Below are 15,561 nucleotides of genomic sequence, written 5' to 3' on the forward strand. Positions count from 1 at the left end.
TATTCGAGTTATTGGGCCCGTCAGTATTTTAAATGATGGATTCTTCCAGAGTCCTGAAGATTTTCAATAGTTAAATGCGTAGTAAAATCGCCCAAATGAAATTACTACACTCAATTTAAATTCTGCAAATTAATTAACTTCAACAAAGGAGGTAAATTCCCAAGTTCAGTCTAAATATAGACAAAGCACTCTGTGGTTCAGTCTCATTACTAAAAGGTTACAAATAAAACACAGTTAATTATAATTAATAAGTATATTATATGCAAATATTTACATTTGTATAGCAACAACAATTCAGTGCTCAACATCTCAAGCATTTTTGTAATGTATCGAGGTGTATGTACCGTGTCCCTGAGACGGCTCGCGAGGAGGGGCGCGGGTTGCGGGTTGCGGGAGGGTGACAGCTGACGTATAGTTGTCGCTGTCACCCTCCCGCAACCCGCAACCTGCGCCCTCACGAGCCGTCTCAGTCGAGCGGAATGCGATGTAATGTTATGTATATTATTTCAATACTGCCACTTTTATAAGTTACGCCGATATACCTGCGCAGAAACCTTAATTTTGGATGGCCCGAAAATATCTCAGCCAAATATAGCACGCGTCCGTCTGCTATTGCTTGTTACCTACGGCGCCATGTTTTGTAAGTACGTGAGAGTTATGAGCGAGACAGCACGAGTGTCTGTTGATCTTGTGTTTAAACTCTTAACGTCTTTATTTCATTGGTGTATTCGGTTTTCTGCGTTTGGTTGCGTTTTTCGTACGAGGCGACTAATAAAAGTGGCAGTATTGTACATTCAAGATTTAGGATTTATTATTTCATAACTAATTTAGTTACAGAATCTAAGTTAGATTATAATATAATTATATAACAATTATTGTTTCGTATCACCCGCGTTAGTAAACTTCTGTTTCCACGTCTCTTTAGGCAAGCTTACAATTATTCATTTCAATTTAGACGCACAATATGAATTGATTACTTCTTCTAATTAGTAATTTGTCAATATGATTTTACAATCCAGCCAGTGACTTTACTCATTTAGATAAAATTATTTTAATTCATACTTAATTTTAAAAAATCTATATGTATTTAATAACACTAGCTGACGCCCGCGACTTCGTCCGCGTATACTTAGGTTTTCAAATCCTGTAGGAACTCTTTGATTTTCCGGAATAATAAGTAGTTAATCCTGGGTATAATCTATCTCCATTCCAAATTGCAGCCGAATCCGTTCAGTAGTTTTTGCGTGAAAAAGTAACAAACGTACACACAAAACTTTCGCCTTTATAATATTGGTGTGATAGTAATAATTTTCTCAGATCGATTATTAGTTATGGACCGCACACACGCCGCGTCATTCACTATGACGTCACGTAGTGCGTGCACACCAAACGACCCGAGACAATTTGGGTATATGTGCGACTTTTGCGTTTGCACCAGTTACATGTAATGCTTTGTAGCTAAGACTTGACAACTCTGATCTGAGCGAGTGGTCACTGCTCAGGCGACATTCGCTCATAACAGATAGAATCTGCTATCTGTTTCCACTACAACGATACAACAAACACTCATTCTGCATAGAAGCTTCAGCAGTTCTGAAGATAGGAGATAAATCAAGCACATTGAACGCTCACAAAAATTCGTTCACCGATGACGCTATCTCACCGAGTGAAAGAGAGCGCATAACCGAACGAATGTGTTTGCTTGCTATAGTGTTTCTATTTACCGTGACGGGATGCCTGCTTAGAACTGTTGAGAACACTAAGTGAAAACGCAGCATAAAGTAAATAAATGGTAGTTTGTGGCGAGCCTTAGTCGTTGACACTTGGAAGCCAGCAGCGTTCCACGGTTCCCCCACCAAGTAATAGAGAGTTCACTTCCAATACTTACTTGAAGCAAACACCTACTTATCGCTATCCCACTGTGACCTTACCAATCGGAGCGAAAGATTGGATCTCGGTGGGGTGCGATCTCTCGCTCCAGCGCGGCAGTGGGAGTAGGCTGGCGGTAAGTAGGTGTTGCTTCACGTAGGTATTGCGAGTGATGAGTTCCCTCGCGGTGGCTACTCGCGGCGCAGGTTGTCGAGGCGCGCCTGCAGGATCGCGTCCGCGTCGCTCACCGCGCCGCCCCCGCCGCCGCCGCCGCCGCCGCTGCCGCCCGCCGCGCCGCCGCCGCCCCCCGCGATGGCGGCCGCCGCCGCCGGTGTCTTGCCTGCCCAAACAATGTCACATCATCAACATCAACCAACACTGTACTAACCGCGAGTTTCTTCGCAAAATGAGAAGGGCTGGACCATAATATTCCACACTGGCCCAATGGGGATTGATAGACTTCATACACTTTGGAAAACATTATACAGAACTCTCAGGCATGTAGGTTTCCTCATGATGTTTTCTTCACTGTTAAAGCTAAAAGTGACTTTTATATTGATATTATTGTAATGAGTGTCAGTCAGAGTCACAGCGATATTGTAATGGTTGTTTAGACGAAACTGATTGGGTGTGTGACGTGTGACGTGTGACGTGACGTTACCGGCGACGGAGAGCGAGCCGGTGGCCTGCGGGAGGCCGGACAGCGTGTCGTTGAGCTGCAGCCCCAGCTCGTCCAGGATCTGCGACACGACCGCGTCGCTGCAACACAACATTCAAACATTCTAAATATTTACTAGCCAAAAACAACTTTTTCAATTTTTCCTTGTCCGATGGTACCCACACACTAGATAATCCTGTATCGTGGGTACCTCATTCACATTAAAGATGTAACCGGTAATGTTTGGTTCAACTAGTACAGAATTCACTGTACAACGCTATCCTAACGATAACCATGTTCCAAAAAACTGTCAAAAACATGGCACAGGCCATGTTTTTCTAAAAATTATGAACTGAGTCAAATTCCAGTGCATAATAATCCCAAGAAAATATCTACAATTAAATCTTTAATAGGATTATTGCAATTATGCACATACTTGTGCATAATTGTGGCTGACTGTTAAAATTGGCCATTGTGACCTAATTTAGTCAAGAGAAGTTGCAGTACCTCTCCTCCTCGTCGTCGTCGCCCTCCATGGCCTCGTCGATGGAGTCGTTCATCATCTCCTCCTTCATGTCCATGATCTCCGACTGCTTCTCAAACTCCTGCACACACACACACACATGCTCATAATCTTAATCATGATAGATTCTTGCAAGAAAAGTTTTTGAAGCCTTGGTATAAAGTATAATATGAGTGTTTGGTTTTGCTTGTTGAGAAGGGGAGAGTTGTGTGAAGCGGGTACCTGCAGGATCTTCTGTATCTGCGGCACGTTGAGCTGGCGGTTCATGGAGGCCATGGCGCGCGTGACGCCGCGCATGGCCTGCGCCATGCTGCTCTGCGACTTGAGCGTCTGGATCTTGAGCGACACCGCCTGGATGTTGGCCTTCATCAGCATGAACTTGCGCACGTAGCGCCGCGTGCGCACCAGGTCCTTGGCCATTATCTTCACTGCATCCTGCCATGTCACAAACCCGTGTAGGGGTATGCCATTTCACATCTCAATATTAAAACAAAGGGTATTTTATCAGTTCTGGTTATTGATATGGAGATCATTTTGTTAGATTATTTTAAAAACAGGAGTGACATAGGCACATCAGCCAAAAAGCTAATTGCTGCCAGGACACCAGCAACCCGCTCAAACACAGGATACAGCTAATAAATACTTGGCTGTACCAATTTTGTCTTTGTAACATTTCCACTGTTTACCTATATTCGCAATAAAGAAATTTGATTTGATTTGAAATGACTATTTATTTATAGGAGTGATCACTCCTGTGGTAATGGTGGATGCCCTCTCATGTGTACAAGGATGGCAACATTTATCCAACACAACCCACCATCTGGCCGTCCTTGGCCAGCTTCTTGATGTCAGCAATAACTTTCTTCTCCTGCTGCTCCATCTTCATGCGCTCGCGGTCCAGATCGCGCATGGCCTTGTTGAGCGCGCGCTGGTTCTTGCGCAACATCTCCTCCGGCGTCATCCGGTGCCCAAACAGCCACTCCATTGTGCAGAGTACCTTTACTCCTGCACATCAAACTTTTACTCAATTTTAGCTATACAAACTCATTACATTATTTAACTTACATATAAAAATTAAAAAGAGAAACTGACTAACATATCAACAAAAACGGGTCTAAAATTTTGCACATGTAAAATCCCACTAAAAATGATTTTAAGAAATTCCAATCAAGTTGAATAAGGTACTAATAGAATATATGTTTTTTTAAATAGTATAGTAGGTAACTTAGTATAAAATTATTTACTACTTATCTAAAAACTTCCCTAATTAGTGAGACTGGATTAATTAAAAATCAAAATAAGTATATAATTTTCGATAATTAAGGTGCTAGCGATTAAACTTACCTTAGGATAATCAGAAGCATACAAATGAACACTTGTTTTGGAATGATGATTCACCAGTGAATTAAGAAACTGGGTTTACAAACCAATGTTTATTTTATTCAGATCTTATTAATGCAATCATTTATATAATACTATATTTATGTGTATCAGAGGTGCAAAGACATAATTAACATTGTTTTTAATGTTGAATAGCATTAGAAAATATTAAATTTTAATAATTTTCCAAATTATTAGCTTCGTCCTTACCACTTATTTTACATCAACAAACAACCACAAAACCACAAACAACTGTCATGTCATCAATAAGTCAAACTCAAAGCCAAATTGACCACAGATCACGAATCCGAAATTGACTTTGTCGAACTTCGTACCATAGTCAATGCTTTTTTTTTCTCTGGTCTGGAAGGTCTGGCTTTACTCAGATTAGCCAATGTCAAGTTTGCAGTTATTTACAAGTTAGGGAAAGTCTTTGCTGGCGTTTGTGTTGTTGAAAACACGTGTTAGTGAGGTTTTGCATAATTTTAACTGTTGTGTCAATTTATTAGTTGGTGTCTGGACGTGAGTATTTAGATTAAGTGTTGGTGAAGGGAGAAACCCGAGTATGGAGGTCGATCCTCCGCCTGAACCTCCTGATCCGGGTGAAAATGTAACCGTCATGTCAGACCCCATTGAGAGCCCGCAGTCCATATCTATGGACTCAGAATCAACCCATCGTGGTACTAAACGAGCAATCCCGATAATTGATAACGATCAAGTTCCATCGTCCACTAAAAAAACTGTAATAGGGCCAAGCTCGACAGCCCCTTCAATGCAATCCGTTTACCTCCATCCTTCACTCTCAGACTCCCCAAAAAAATATACAAAAGATGATAAAGGTCCTTTCGTAGTGTACGTATCCCGTGAAGTGTCCGACCCTTCAGCCGGCGCTTCTATGAGAGCGATCAAATTCGGCCAGTTCCTTCACAAGAACAAAATAAGGTCAGTTCTTAACGACGGCGTGAAGAATGTTGGTAGAAACAAAGTTTCAGTTGAATTTGCAAATGGTCAAGCGGCTAATGAATTCTTAGAAAACCCTATACTTACCATATCCAAGCACATTGCATATATACCCACATTTAACATCACTCGCATGGGATTAGTCCGAGGTGTACCTGTAGACTGGCATCTGGACGAGTTTATTGACTCTGTGGAGCTCCCTGTAGGCTGCGGGGAGATCCTTAAAGCCCGACGCTTAAATCGCAAGAACATATTAGACAATGTTATGACCTGGGTTCCAACCCAATCCATTGTTTTAACATTTAGAGGACAAACTCTCCCTCCTAGAATTTTCTCCTATCATACATCTCTTCCCGTGGAAACCTACCGTCTCCCCACCATCCAATGTATAAATTGCTGCCGGTTTGGTCACATAAAAACTCAATGCAGATCAAAACCTCGTTGCTTTAAATGCTCCCAGCCTCATTCAGGTGAAACTTGTGAAGTACTTATTGAGAATGCAACTTGCTTACTCTGCGGTGGTAAACACATGGCTACAAATAAGAGCTGCCCTGAACACTCTCGGCAGCAATCTATAAAACTTGTCATGTCCGATGAAAATTTGTCCTATCAAGATGCCTCCTCCCGCTTCCCTCCCGTTCGCCGCTCATATGCCGATATGGCTAAAGAAATGTTTACCGCTCCTGCATACTCTCCCATTTTTAATCCTGTCAGACCTCGTCCTACACAAGCCCCGTCCAAATCTTACAAACAAACTGTCACCCGCTCCCCTCGCCCCAGACCCCAACCTGCAAAGGGGTACGATAGGCAAGCCCATCAGGACATCATCCACAACTTTCCTTCTTCCACACCTAATGGTTGCGCTCTGAATGCAGAACGTGATCACTCTTATGCTCAACCACCCAATGATAATAATATATCTCTCACCAAATCCCTCACCAATATTCTTGAAAAGATAAACCAAAACCCTCCACCGTCCAACGTTGCTGAAATTATCATCAAAATCGCTTCTGTATTAAATAATGGCCTCCCTGGAAATACTCCAGTGGAATAGCCAAAGTATACGACGGAAAAAACATGAACTCGTTCATCTCCTTAATAAACATAAGCCCGCTGTCGCTGCCATCTCTGAGACATGGCTCCTGCCGGACTCTCGTTTCAGGGTGTCAGGCTTTGCCTGCCTGAGGGATGACAGGGATGACGGATATGCAGGTAGTGCTATTCTTGTTAGGCGCTCCCTTGCATACACTTCTATTTCCCTCCCGCCTCACTCTCATCAGCTCAATGCTGTTGCTGTGAGAGCCCTTGATGTCTCCTTTCTATCACTCTATATTCCACATCCTCATTCCTCTCTTATCCCTGAATTAAAATCTATTCTCTCCTCTCTTCCCCCCCCGGTACTAGTGATGGGTGATTTTAACTCCCATCACACGTCCTGGGGTTCCCATTCCTGTGACGGATTTTCCACTCTCTTGCTGGATGTTTTTGATGAATTAAATATTTGCATTCTTAACGATGGCTCTCCAACAAGAAGAGTGTATCCTTATCAAAATCCTAAAACTGCTGTCGATCTATCTCTTTGCTCTCCCTCTTTGGCTTCTCTTACCTCCTGGAAAACCCTCCCAAGTACCCACGGTAGTGACCACTTCCCTATTTTACTCAACATAGCACAAAAATCCACTCCACAGTATAATCCTAATCCCCTTCTTAAACACAAACTTAACAAGGCCAACTGGTCTGCTTTTGCGGAATCAGTTGACCTTCTTATTGATAACTTATCAGATGAAGACAGTACAGTCCTTTACTACGATAACTTTGTCAAAATTTTGAAATATTCAGCCGACCTCCATATACCACTCAAAACTACTAAACGTGATTTTATGGCATCTCCTCCCTGGTGGGATGAGGAATGCACCAACCTAATAAAAAAACGTAAAGATGCAGAAATTTCCTACACGATGTTAATGTCCCGTGAAAACTTTTTGGAATACCAGCGCACCGATGCCAAAGTCAAGAGATTGGTATCAAAAAAGAAAAAGCGAGGTTGGATTACTTTCTGCGAGTCTCTGGATCCCCGATCCCCATCTACCTTGGTATGGGATAGAATGAAAAGATACCGGCAATCTGTCTCCTCTAGTGACCCAACTTCCAATAACGCATCTGTTTGGTTAGATGCTTTTGCTGACAAACTTGCTCCACCATTTGTTCCATGCGAATATTCCTGTCCTCACCTAACTCCACTTACTTCCTCAGACACTATGGATGCCCCATTCAGTTTCTTGGAGTTGCAGTGTGTTCTCTCGGACCTTAAAGACTCAACTCCAGGGGAAGATGGTATCCCATATTCCTTTATTGTAAAACTTAACAATAAAGCGAAACACTGCTTTCTTAACATGATAAACAGGTTTCTAGAATCAGGAATCATCCCGGGACCTTGGAAAACGCAAGTAATAATCCCCATTAGGAAACCTGGTAAAGATCCTTCTGACCCAAATGCTTACCGCCCGATTGCCCTATCTTCAACTTTGGCCAAAATTATGGAGCACTTGATTAAAAACCGCTTGGAATGGATAATAGAAAGCAGAGGCTTAATTGCCAAGTCTCAATTTGGCTTTAGAAAGGGCCTTGGTACAATGGACAGCCTTGGAGTTCTTTCAACAGACATTCGAATAGCCCTAGCTAAAGGAGAGTACCTTGTGGGTGTATTCCTAGATATTGCAGCAGCATATGATAACGTTCTTCTCCCGGTACTCAGGCAGAAACTGCAACAGCTGAGCATCCCACCGAGATTAACTCAAATAATATGCAATCTTCTCTCATCTAGAACCATTCTGGTGAGAACTAAATCCCTAAATCTTCCCCCCAGAATGGTCTGGAAAGGTCTCCCTCAAGGTTCTGTTCTGAGCCCACTGCTCTACAATATTTACACCTATGATCTTGAAATGTCTGTTGAAAGTTTTTGTAACATCCTGCAATATGCAGATGACATAGCTCTGTACGCCAGCTCCAACTCCATGGACGAAATTTCTACCTGTTTGAACTCTGCTTTGTATTATCTAGGCCAGTGGTTGTCAGATCATGGGCTTACACTGTCAATCGATAAGTGCAAGGCAGTCATCTTCACAAGAAGAAGACAGATTCCAATACCCAATGTTATGTTTGAGGATCAACACATTTCTCTCGCATGCAAAACCAAATTTCTTGGCGTGGTTCTAGACTCCAGGCTGAACGGTGTAGCTCACTCCGACTATGTTACCCGTAAATGTGAAAGCAATATTAATATCCTGCGAGCCTTGTCAGGGGTATGGTGGGGTGCCCACCCTTACACCCAAAAGTTATTATATAACGCCATAATCCGTAGTCATATGGACTATGGATTATTTATTTTAGACCCTATAAATAAGTCGGCTTCAGAAAAATTAAATAAAATTCAATATAAATGCCTAAGGCTCATTCTTGGGGCCATGAAATCTTCTCCCACCAATGTATTGCAAGTTGAATGTGTTGACCCTCCTAGACTTCTACGGGCTCAATATCTCAGTGATCGCTTTATCTGTAAAGTATTACAACTCTCTTCCCATCCTTTATTGGACAAGCTTCATAAGCTTTCCTCCGTCTTAAGGCCAAACCATACCCGTCCATGCCTTTTAAAAAGTTTTGTCAAATATACTCAACTGCCACATCCACTCTACTCTTCTCCCAAACTCCCCTTGTTCTCCTCCTCATTTGCAGGGTTAACATATAACCCACCGATTGCCAGTCTAGGTCTTCATAAAGACACAAGTGAGGCAAATGCAAAATTTAATGAAATACTTCAAAACAACTGGTCCGATTCCTTAGCAATATATACAGATGCCTCCAAGTTATCCAACAATGGTTGTGTTGGTGCTGCCTGCTGGATTCCAAAATACAAGATAGTCCTTCAATACAAATGCCCCCCTGAAACATCGGTATTTACAGGAGAGTCTATTGCTATATTAGAAGCTACCCTTTTTATAGAGTCCCATAACGTACAACAATCAATTATACTGACAGACTCTTTAAGTTGCCTGCAAGCACTTAAAGAAAATCCCTTCCGTAGTAAAGCTCTGATCTCCATCATCTTTAAAATCAAAGAAACTCTATACTCCTGTCATCAAAAAGGTCTCTCTGTTACATTGGCATGGATCCCAAGTCACTCTGGTATAAAAGGTAATGAGAGTGCAGACTCCTATGCAAAGCTCGCCACTGAATCAGGTTCTCTAACATATTTTAAAAATCACTCCCAGGATCTGTGTGCTCTTGCAAAAACTGACCTTATTAATTCTTGGAACACATTGTGGATTGAATCAAAATCGGTTAAAGGTAAATATTATGCTTCTTTGCAATCTGAAATTCCTCGAAGACCGTGGTTCTTTTTTCATCAAAATATGGTTCGTTGGGTTGCTTCAACTATCACCCGGTTACGTATTGGGCACTCTTGCACTCCAGTCCATTTGGCCAAACTGAGAATTAGAGATCACTCTTTGTGCGAATGCGGTTTGGATGAAGGGTCACCCTCCCATATCCTCTTTTCCTGTCCAAGACTTGTATATAAACTTTATGATGTTCTCCCTCCTAAGATCCCTCGTCCCCTAAGTGTTGAATGTCTCTTAATGTTTGTGTTTAGTCCCTATGTAAAATTTTTGTGTAAATATATTAAGTCTAACAAAATAAAATTGTAAATTAATCTATTAAGTTTAAAATATTCTGTATATATTATTGTTTATGTAAGTACATGTACATAATATTTTTTTTTGTGTTGTAGGTTATTTACTAACATCATAACCCATCTAGTCCAGTTACCTACCACAAATCGGACTGGGATTGTCCAGAAAAGACTTGGATGTAAATAAACCGTTCAACCTCCTTTGTGTTTTCTCCAAACAACGCGTCTTTGGCGAAGTGAATTGTGCTGTGTGGCACAACAAAAAGCCACTAAAATAAACAACAACAACAAGTTAGGGAAACTCGGGAAACTATATTATGGTTATGTATGGACCTCACCTGTATCGGTGCTCGCCGACACACGCACAGCGCCCCTTTAGAGCGCTTCTCAGTCAGTTCCACCACCAAAAAACACCAACTAACAGAAAAACCGACCACTTTTAACAAAAAAAAACACTCAAAAAAAAACTTTTGGAAGTCGGTTAAAAAAGCACCGCACGCGCGCAAGCAAACGCCGACACAGACGAAGTCCTAGTCAATGCTTGGCAAGCAGTGTTGCCAGTGGCAGATAGTCAATTGTAACACGAGACATCTCAAAATGTAACATTTTCACGAGAAAAGTAACATTTCCTTATTTTTCGTGGAAAATAAAAGTAATAAGGTACACAGGTTAATATGGCACTTTATTATACAAAAATTTAAACAGTTTTCTTGTCCCATTAGTTAAGCTTAAAAAGAATCGTAATAATAATTGTTGATTGAATAAATTGACTGCTGATCCTCAAAAAGGAAAACAAATCAATATGTAAAATAATAATATACCAACGGATTTAGAAATGTCTTTGAATAGCTATAACTTATTTTGTTAATCAATTTATAATACAAGTGTAAATTAAAAATTTATATCACCCCAACAAGTGAAGGTTACATTAACTAGAAAAGAGCTGATAACTTTCAAACGGCTGAACCGATTTTCTTTGATTATAGCTAAGAACACTCTCCATCAAGCCACCTTTCAAACAAAAAAACTAAATTAAAATCGGTTCATTAGTTTGAGAGCTACGATGCCATACACAGATACATACGTCAAACTTATAACACCCCTCTTTTTGGATCGGGGGTTAAAAAGATTAAAATCGTCTTATATCGGGCGATCTGGCAACACAGGACTGTTTGAGTTTGAGAGGCTACGCACTAGGTGGACTTTCTCTGTGTAGCGTTTGATGGCGCGCGTGTGGTGCCTTTTTAAAGCGTTTTTTTTTTTTTTGTTAAAAGTGGCTGGTTTTTGTGTTTCACTGGCGTTTTTGGTGCTAGAACCATGCTGGAACTAACTGGGAAGCGCTCTAAAGGGGCGCCGTGCGTATGTCGGCGAGCGCCGGCACAGACGATGTCCTTACTTATGTAGTTTCCCTAACTTAAAAATATCTACAAACTTGACATTGGCTAATCTTTGTAAAGCCAGACGAGAGAATAAAAAAAACGCACTAGGTAGGTACGCAGTGAAGAAAATTACGCGGGAATTTCAAATTCGTTTTGTTAACTGAACAATACTAGGTAGGTACCTAACTACTTATCTTGGTCTCAGCAAAGAGATGAATAGATTTGATAGCAAAACTCAAATTTTAGGTTACGCCGGCCGGTATCTACTCAGCTCGTTCTCATTCCTGTAAAGAAAACCGAAGTTACCTACAACAATAACTAAGTAGTAAATAGCTAAATGAACTTCTGGAAACTAATGTGACTTAATAATAAGATGACAGTCAATACAAAAACGAACTGCTTTCAGTTGCAAATACTATGACTTTGTTTTTGCATTACTGATTCCCTAATTAGTTAACTACTTACTTATTTACTTAAAACTACATTGTATACAACATTTACTTAGCAAGCAAGTAGTGTTAGCAACACATATACACAGTCGATAAGGATAACGAACAAACCAATCACTTTCGAATTTTGACGAAATAAAGATACAATTTTTTTTTGTACTTAGATATCTAACTACCTACAATATCACTGCCCCGCAACGAATAACTTTTTTTTTTCTCTCGACTGGCTTTATACTGATTAGCCAATGTCAAGTTTGTAGTTATTTACAAGTTAGGAAAACTATATGTATAAGAATGGACTTCGTCTGTACCGGCGCCCGCCGACATACACGTGGCGCCCCTTTAGAGTGCTTCCCAGTCAGTTCCTTGGTCAGTTCCACCACCAATAAACACTAGCAGAACACAAAGTTCCAATAAACACAAGTCACAACACGCGCGCCAGCAAACGCCACCACAGACGAAGTCCACGAATAACTTTATTAGCCAAAACAAAGTTGAGTCACAGAGAAAAACAAACAGAACACTTTTTTAATCACAGAGTAATTACAAAACAAAGTGAACTTAGACCAATAACTTAGAGAAAGTGAAATAAACTAACAAATGGGCCAATTACGACAAACGAAAACTGTTTTGGATGCGTTCCGTTTCACGATTATTTTTGGTTTGCTGGGAAAAAATTGAATATTTTTATGAAGTCCTAAAAGTAACGTAAAGTAACATTTTGAGTCGTGTAACATGGAGGAAACATGAGGGGGTCAAAAGTAACGTAAAATGTTACAAAAGTAACATTCTGGCAACGCTGTTGGCAAGGTGATAATAGATAAAGATGGACTTCGTCTGTGGTGGCGTTTGCTGGCGCGCGTGTTGTGACTTTTTGGAGTGTTTTTTTTGTTAAAACTGACTGGAAAGCGCTCTAAGGGGGTGCCGTGCGTATGTCGGCGAGCACCGGCACAGACGGGATCCATACTTGTATAATTTAGCTAACTTGTTAACAATACAAACTTGACATTGGCTAATCATTGTAAAAGCCAGACGAGAGAGAAAAAAAAAAAAAAAGATAAAGATTGTCAATGTCAAGCATGTTTGAAAACGCGCGGTTTTCTATTGACATTCCTGTTTTCCATGATCTTTTGATTTGTTTCAGATGGTTTTCAGTTTCATAAATATAAAATAAACTTCCAGTGCTATTAATGAACTGAGTTAAACGAAGCCTAACCCCACAGTTGCTGAAAATGAGTGACGACGACATAACAATCATGGAAGTGGACGAAGCGGAACCTAGGCCGAGTAAGCCGGCGGCCGGGCCGAGCAAGACCTCGTCCACTCTGCCGTGGATAGAGAAGTACCGGCCGCAGACGTTCAACGACATAGTGGGCAACGAAGACACCGTGTCGAGGCTGGCGGTGTTCGCCCGCACGGGCAACGCGCCCAACATCATCATCGCGGGCCCGCCCGGCGTGGGCAAGACCACCACCATATTGTGCTTGGCGCGCGCACTGCTCGGGCCCGCTTTCAAGGATGCCGTTCTTGAGCTGAACGCCTCCAACGACCGCGGGATCGACGTTGTACGGAATAAGATCAAAATGTTTGCACAACAAAAGGTGAGTGATTCCTTTTGCTGATCAAATCAAGGTACCTGTAGATATACACGCTATATTTTTTTGCTAATGGATTTGATCTAATGGATGTAACTCAGGATTTCAGGTTTTGAATAAGTCTTAATTAGTTGGAGCTGTGCGTGGTTTTACTCATAATTATTTATAATTTTATGTGAGCTGGTTTTCTTTCTTTCTGAAATTAAGATATTTTCTCTCAAGCCTATCAGTCTGTAGTATAATCTGTGAAAACTTTCATTAAAATTTGTTAAAGATGATGAGTACAACATGCAATAATTGTGATAATGGCACTTTATACATTTGTCAATAATAATAGTTGCTGTGAATCATCGCCTAACCTCAGACATTGACACAGGCTTAGTGGCTTCCAGGTGACCCTGCCTCCGGGAAGGCACAAGATAGTGATCCTGGACGAGGCGGACAGCATGACGGACGGGGCCCAGCAGGCGCTGCGCCGCACAATGGAGCTGTACTCGAGCACCACACGTTTTGCCCTGGCCGCTAACAACAGCGAGAAGATCATTGAGCCCATACAGTCCCGCTGTGCCGTGCTGCGCTACACCAAGCTCACAGATGCACAGATACTGGCCAAGGTGAGGATATTGAGCAACTTGCGGGAGGCGCATGGAAAGGTGTCACCACCTTCAGACAGATGTTTAACAGTTTGATTTGATGAGGTGATATTGCAGGTGATAGAGGTGTGCGACGCGGAACGCCTCACGTACACGGAAGAGGGGGTGAGCGCGGTGGTGTTCACGGCGCAGGGCGACCTGCGCGCGGCGCTCAACAACCTGCAGGCGGCGGCGCAGGGCGGCGGCCACGTGAGCCCCGAGCGCGTGTTCAAGGTGTGCGACGAGCCGCACCCCATGCTGGTGCGCGGCATGCTGGAGGCGTGTGCGCGCCAGGACATGCACGCCGCCTACAAGGTTTGTGCTAGCTCAACTTAAGCCTGATCTTCAAGCATTTATTGTCCTCACTCCTCATATACATCCAATGTCTGTACACTGTGTTTCTTAAAAGTACATTACAATAATAGTAGTTTATGAAACGGTTGCACAATGCATAATAGAGAGCATAATCTAAATTGTTGCAATTGGCTAAATGGATGGTATTCTTGTTACAAGTGAGCATTTTAAGCCAATGGCGGTGGGAGATAGGCAGCTGGAATGACCAAACTGGTTTGCGGCAGGTGATCGCCAAGCTGGTGAAGCTGGGCTACGCGGCGGAGGACATCGTGAGCAACATCTTCCGCGTGTGTAAGACGCTGGACGTGGCGGAGGAGCTGAAGCTGGGCTTCGTGCGCGAGATCGGCGAGACGCACATGCGCGTGGCGGACGGGCTCGCGTCGCCGCTGCAGCTGGCGGCGCTGCTGGCGCGCATGTGCCGCGCCGCCGCCCACTGAACGCCGTGCTCTAGCTATTCACGAGCGCGCATCAACTTTACATATTGTGGTTAAGTCGGGTACAAACGTATTGTGTGTGCATGCCAGTTGGAGCAATCACTCGCGAACTAACACTGGAAACCTACATATTTACTTGTACTGGTAGGAGTGAAATGCAACTTGCTTAGTTAATGTGTGAAACTTGAGAAAATAGCCAGTTACTGTGACAGAGTTTTTATTTTTGTAGTGAGTAAAATGCGAAATACTCAAAAGTATACTGTCATGGTGTTCTAGAAAACGGTGCTTAAAGTTGTCTTCTAACATTTTGTGTTTATACCATTGATTCTCTTGGTTTTGACTTGATAAAAAGATAGCTCGTTTAATGAACATTCCATAAATGTAATGAATAAATAATTGAAATATCTGAGTGACTGCAGTCTCCATTGCCACACCTATAACCAGCAGCGACGATAACTCATTAGTCAAGTGCGGTTTGCGTGATGCATGAACAAATACAAGTGATAGGAAGTGAAGTGCCTGAACTTTGTGACAAATCATGTTTTTGATAGAATTGTGCAGAGAATGTTAAACATTGTGATTTTGTTGAAAAATAAAACTTTTTTTAAAACAAGAAAGCTTATTTTTATTTGACTCAGAAT

General features: G+C 42.0%; 2 protein-coding genes and 1 long non-coding RNA gene across 4 annotated transcripts; 2 read left to right on the forward strand and 1 right to left on the reverse strand.

The window, feature by feature from the left end:
* Positions 1-1,171: 1,171 nt before the first annotated feature.
* LOC123876458 (charged multivesicular body protein 2a) lies at positions 1,172-4,688 on the reverse strand. The gene is made up of 6 exons (XM_045922727.1): positions 4,395-4,688; positions 3,868-4,055; positions 3,273-3,485; positions 3,035-3,132; positions 2,531-2,628; positions 1,172-2,209 (listed from the first exon to the last, which is right to left on the reverse strand). Exons 2-6 carry the CDS (start codon positions 4,033-4,035, stop codon positions 2,061-2,063), a joined length of 726 nt encoding a protein of 241 aa, XP_045778683.1. The 5' UTR covers positions 4,036-4,055; positions 4,395-4,688; the 3' UTR covers positions 1,172-2,060.
* Positions 4,689-9,817: 5,129 nt separating this feature from the next.
* LOC123876460 lies at positions 9,818-10,368 on the forward strand. Its single transcript, XR_006798363.1, has 2 exons — positions 9,818-10,089; positions 10,177-10,368. It is a non-coding gene; the product is annotated as an uncharacterized LOC123876460 (long non-coding RNA).
* Positions 10,369-12,988: 2,620 nt separating this feature from the next.
* Positions 12,989-15,529, forward strand: LOC123876456 (replication factor C subunit 2). 2 transcript variants are annotated; one of them, XM_045922724.1, is made up of 5 exons: positions 12,989-13,506; positions 13,893-14,114; positions 14,211-14,447; positions 14,711-14,947; positions 14,979-15,529. In XM_045922724.1, exons 1-4 carry the CDS (start codon positions 13,138-13,140, stop codon positions 14,921-14,923), a joined length of 1,041 nt encoding a protein of 346 aa, XP_045778680.1. In that variant the 5' UTR covers positions 12,989-13,137; the 3' UTR covers positions 14,924-14,947; positions 14,979-15,529. The 2 variants fall into 2 exon arrangements, with proteins under 2 accessions (XP_045778680.1, XP_045778679.1); XM_045922723.1 differs by having other exon boundaries at positions 14,711-15,529.
* The last annotated feature ends 32 nt before the right edge of the window (positions 15,530-15,561 follow it).

The sequence above is a fragment of the Maniola jurtina genome, chromosome 21 (genome assembly GCF_905333055.1).
Source record: "Maniola jurtina chromosome 21, ilManJurt1.1, whole genome shotgun sequence".
Taxonomy (NCBI): Eukaryota; Metazoa; Arthropoda; class Insecta; order Lepidoptera; family Nymphalidae; genus Maniola; species Maniola jurtina.

Coding starts and splice junctions, on each gene's coding strand:
- LOC123876458 (XM_045922727.1), bottom strand. CDS start 4,035: ATGGAGTGGCTGTTTGGGCACCGGATGACGCCGGAGGAGATGTTGCGC. Junction 3,133..3,272: donor AGATACAGAAGATCCTGCAG/GTACCCGCTTCA, acceptor GTGTGTGTGCAG/GAGTTTGAGAAGCAGTCGGA. Junction 2,629..3,034: donor GACGACGACGAGGAGGAGAG/GTACTGCAACTT, acceptor GTTGTGTTGCAG/CGACGCGGTCGTGTCGCAGA.
- LOC123876456 (XM_045922723.1), top strand. CDS start 13,138: ATGAGTGACGACGACATAACAATCATGGAAGTGGACGAAGCGGAACCT. Junction 13,507..13,892: donor AAATGTTTGCACAACAAAAG/GTGAGTGATTCC, acceptor AGTGGCTTCCAG/GTGACCCTGCCTCCGGGAAG. Junction 14,115..14,210: donor ATGCACAGATACTGGCCAAG/GTGAGGATATTG, acceptor GTGATATTGCAG/GTGATAGAGGTGTGCGACGC.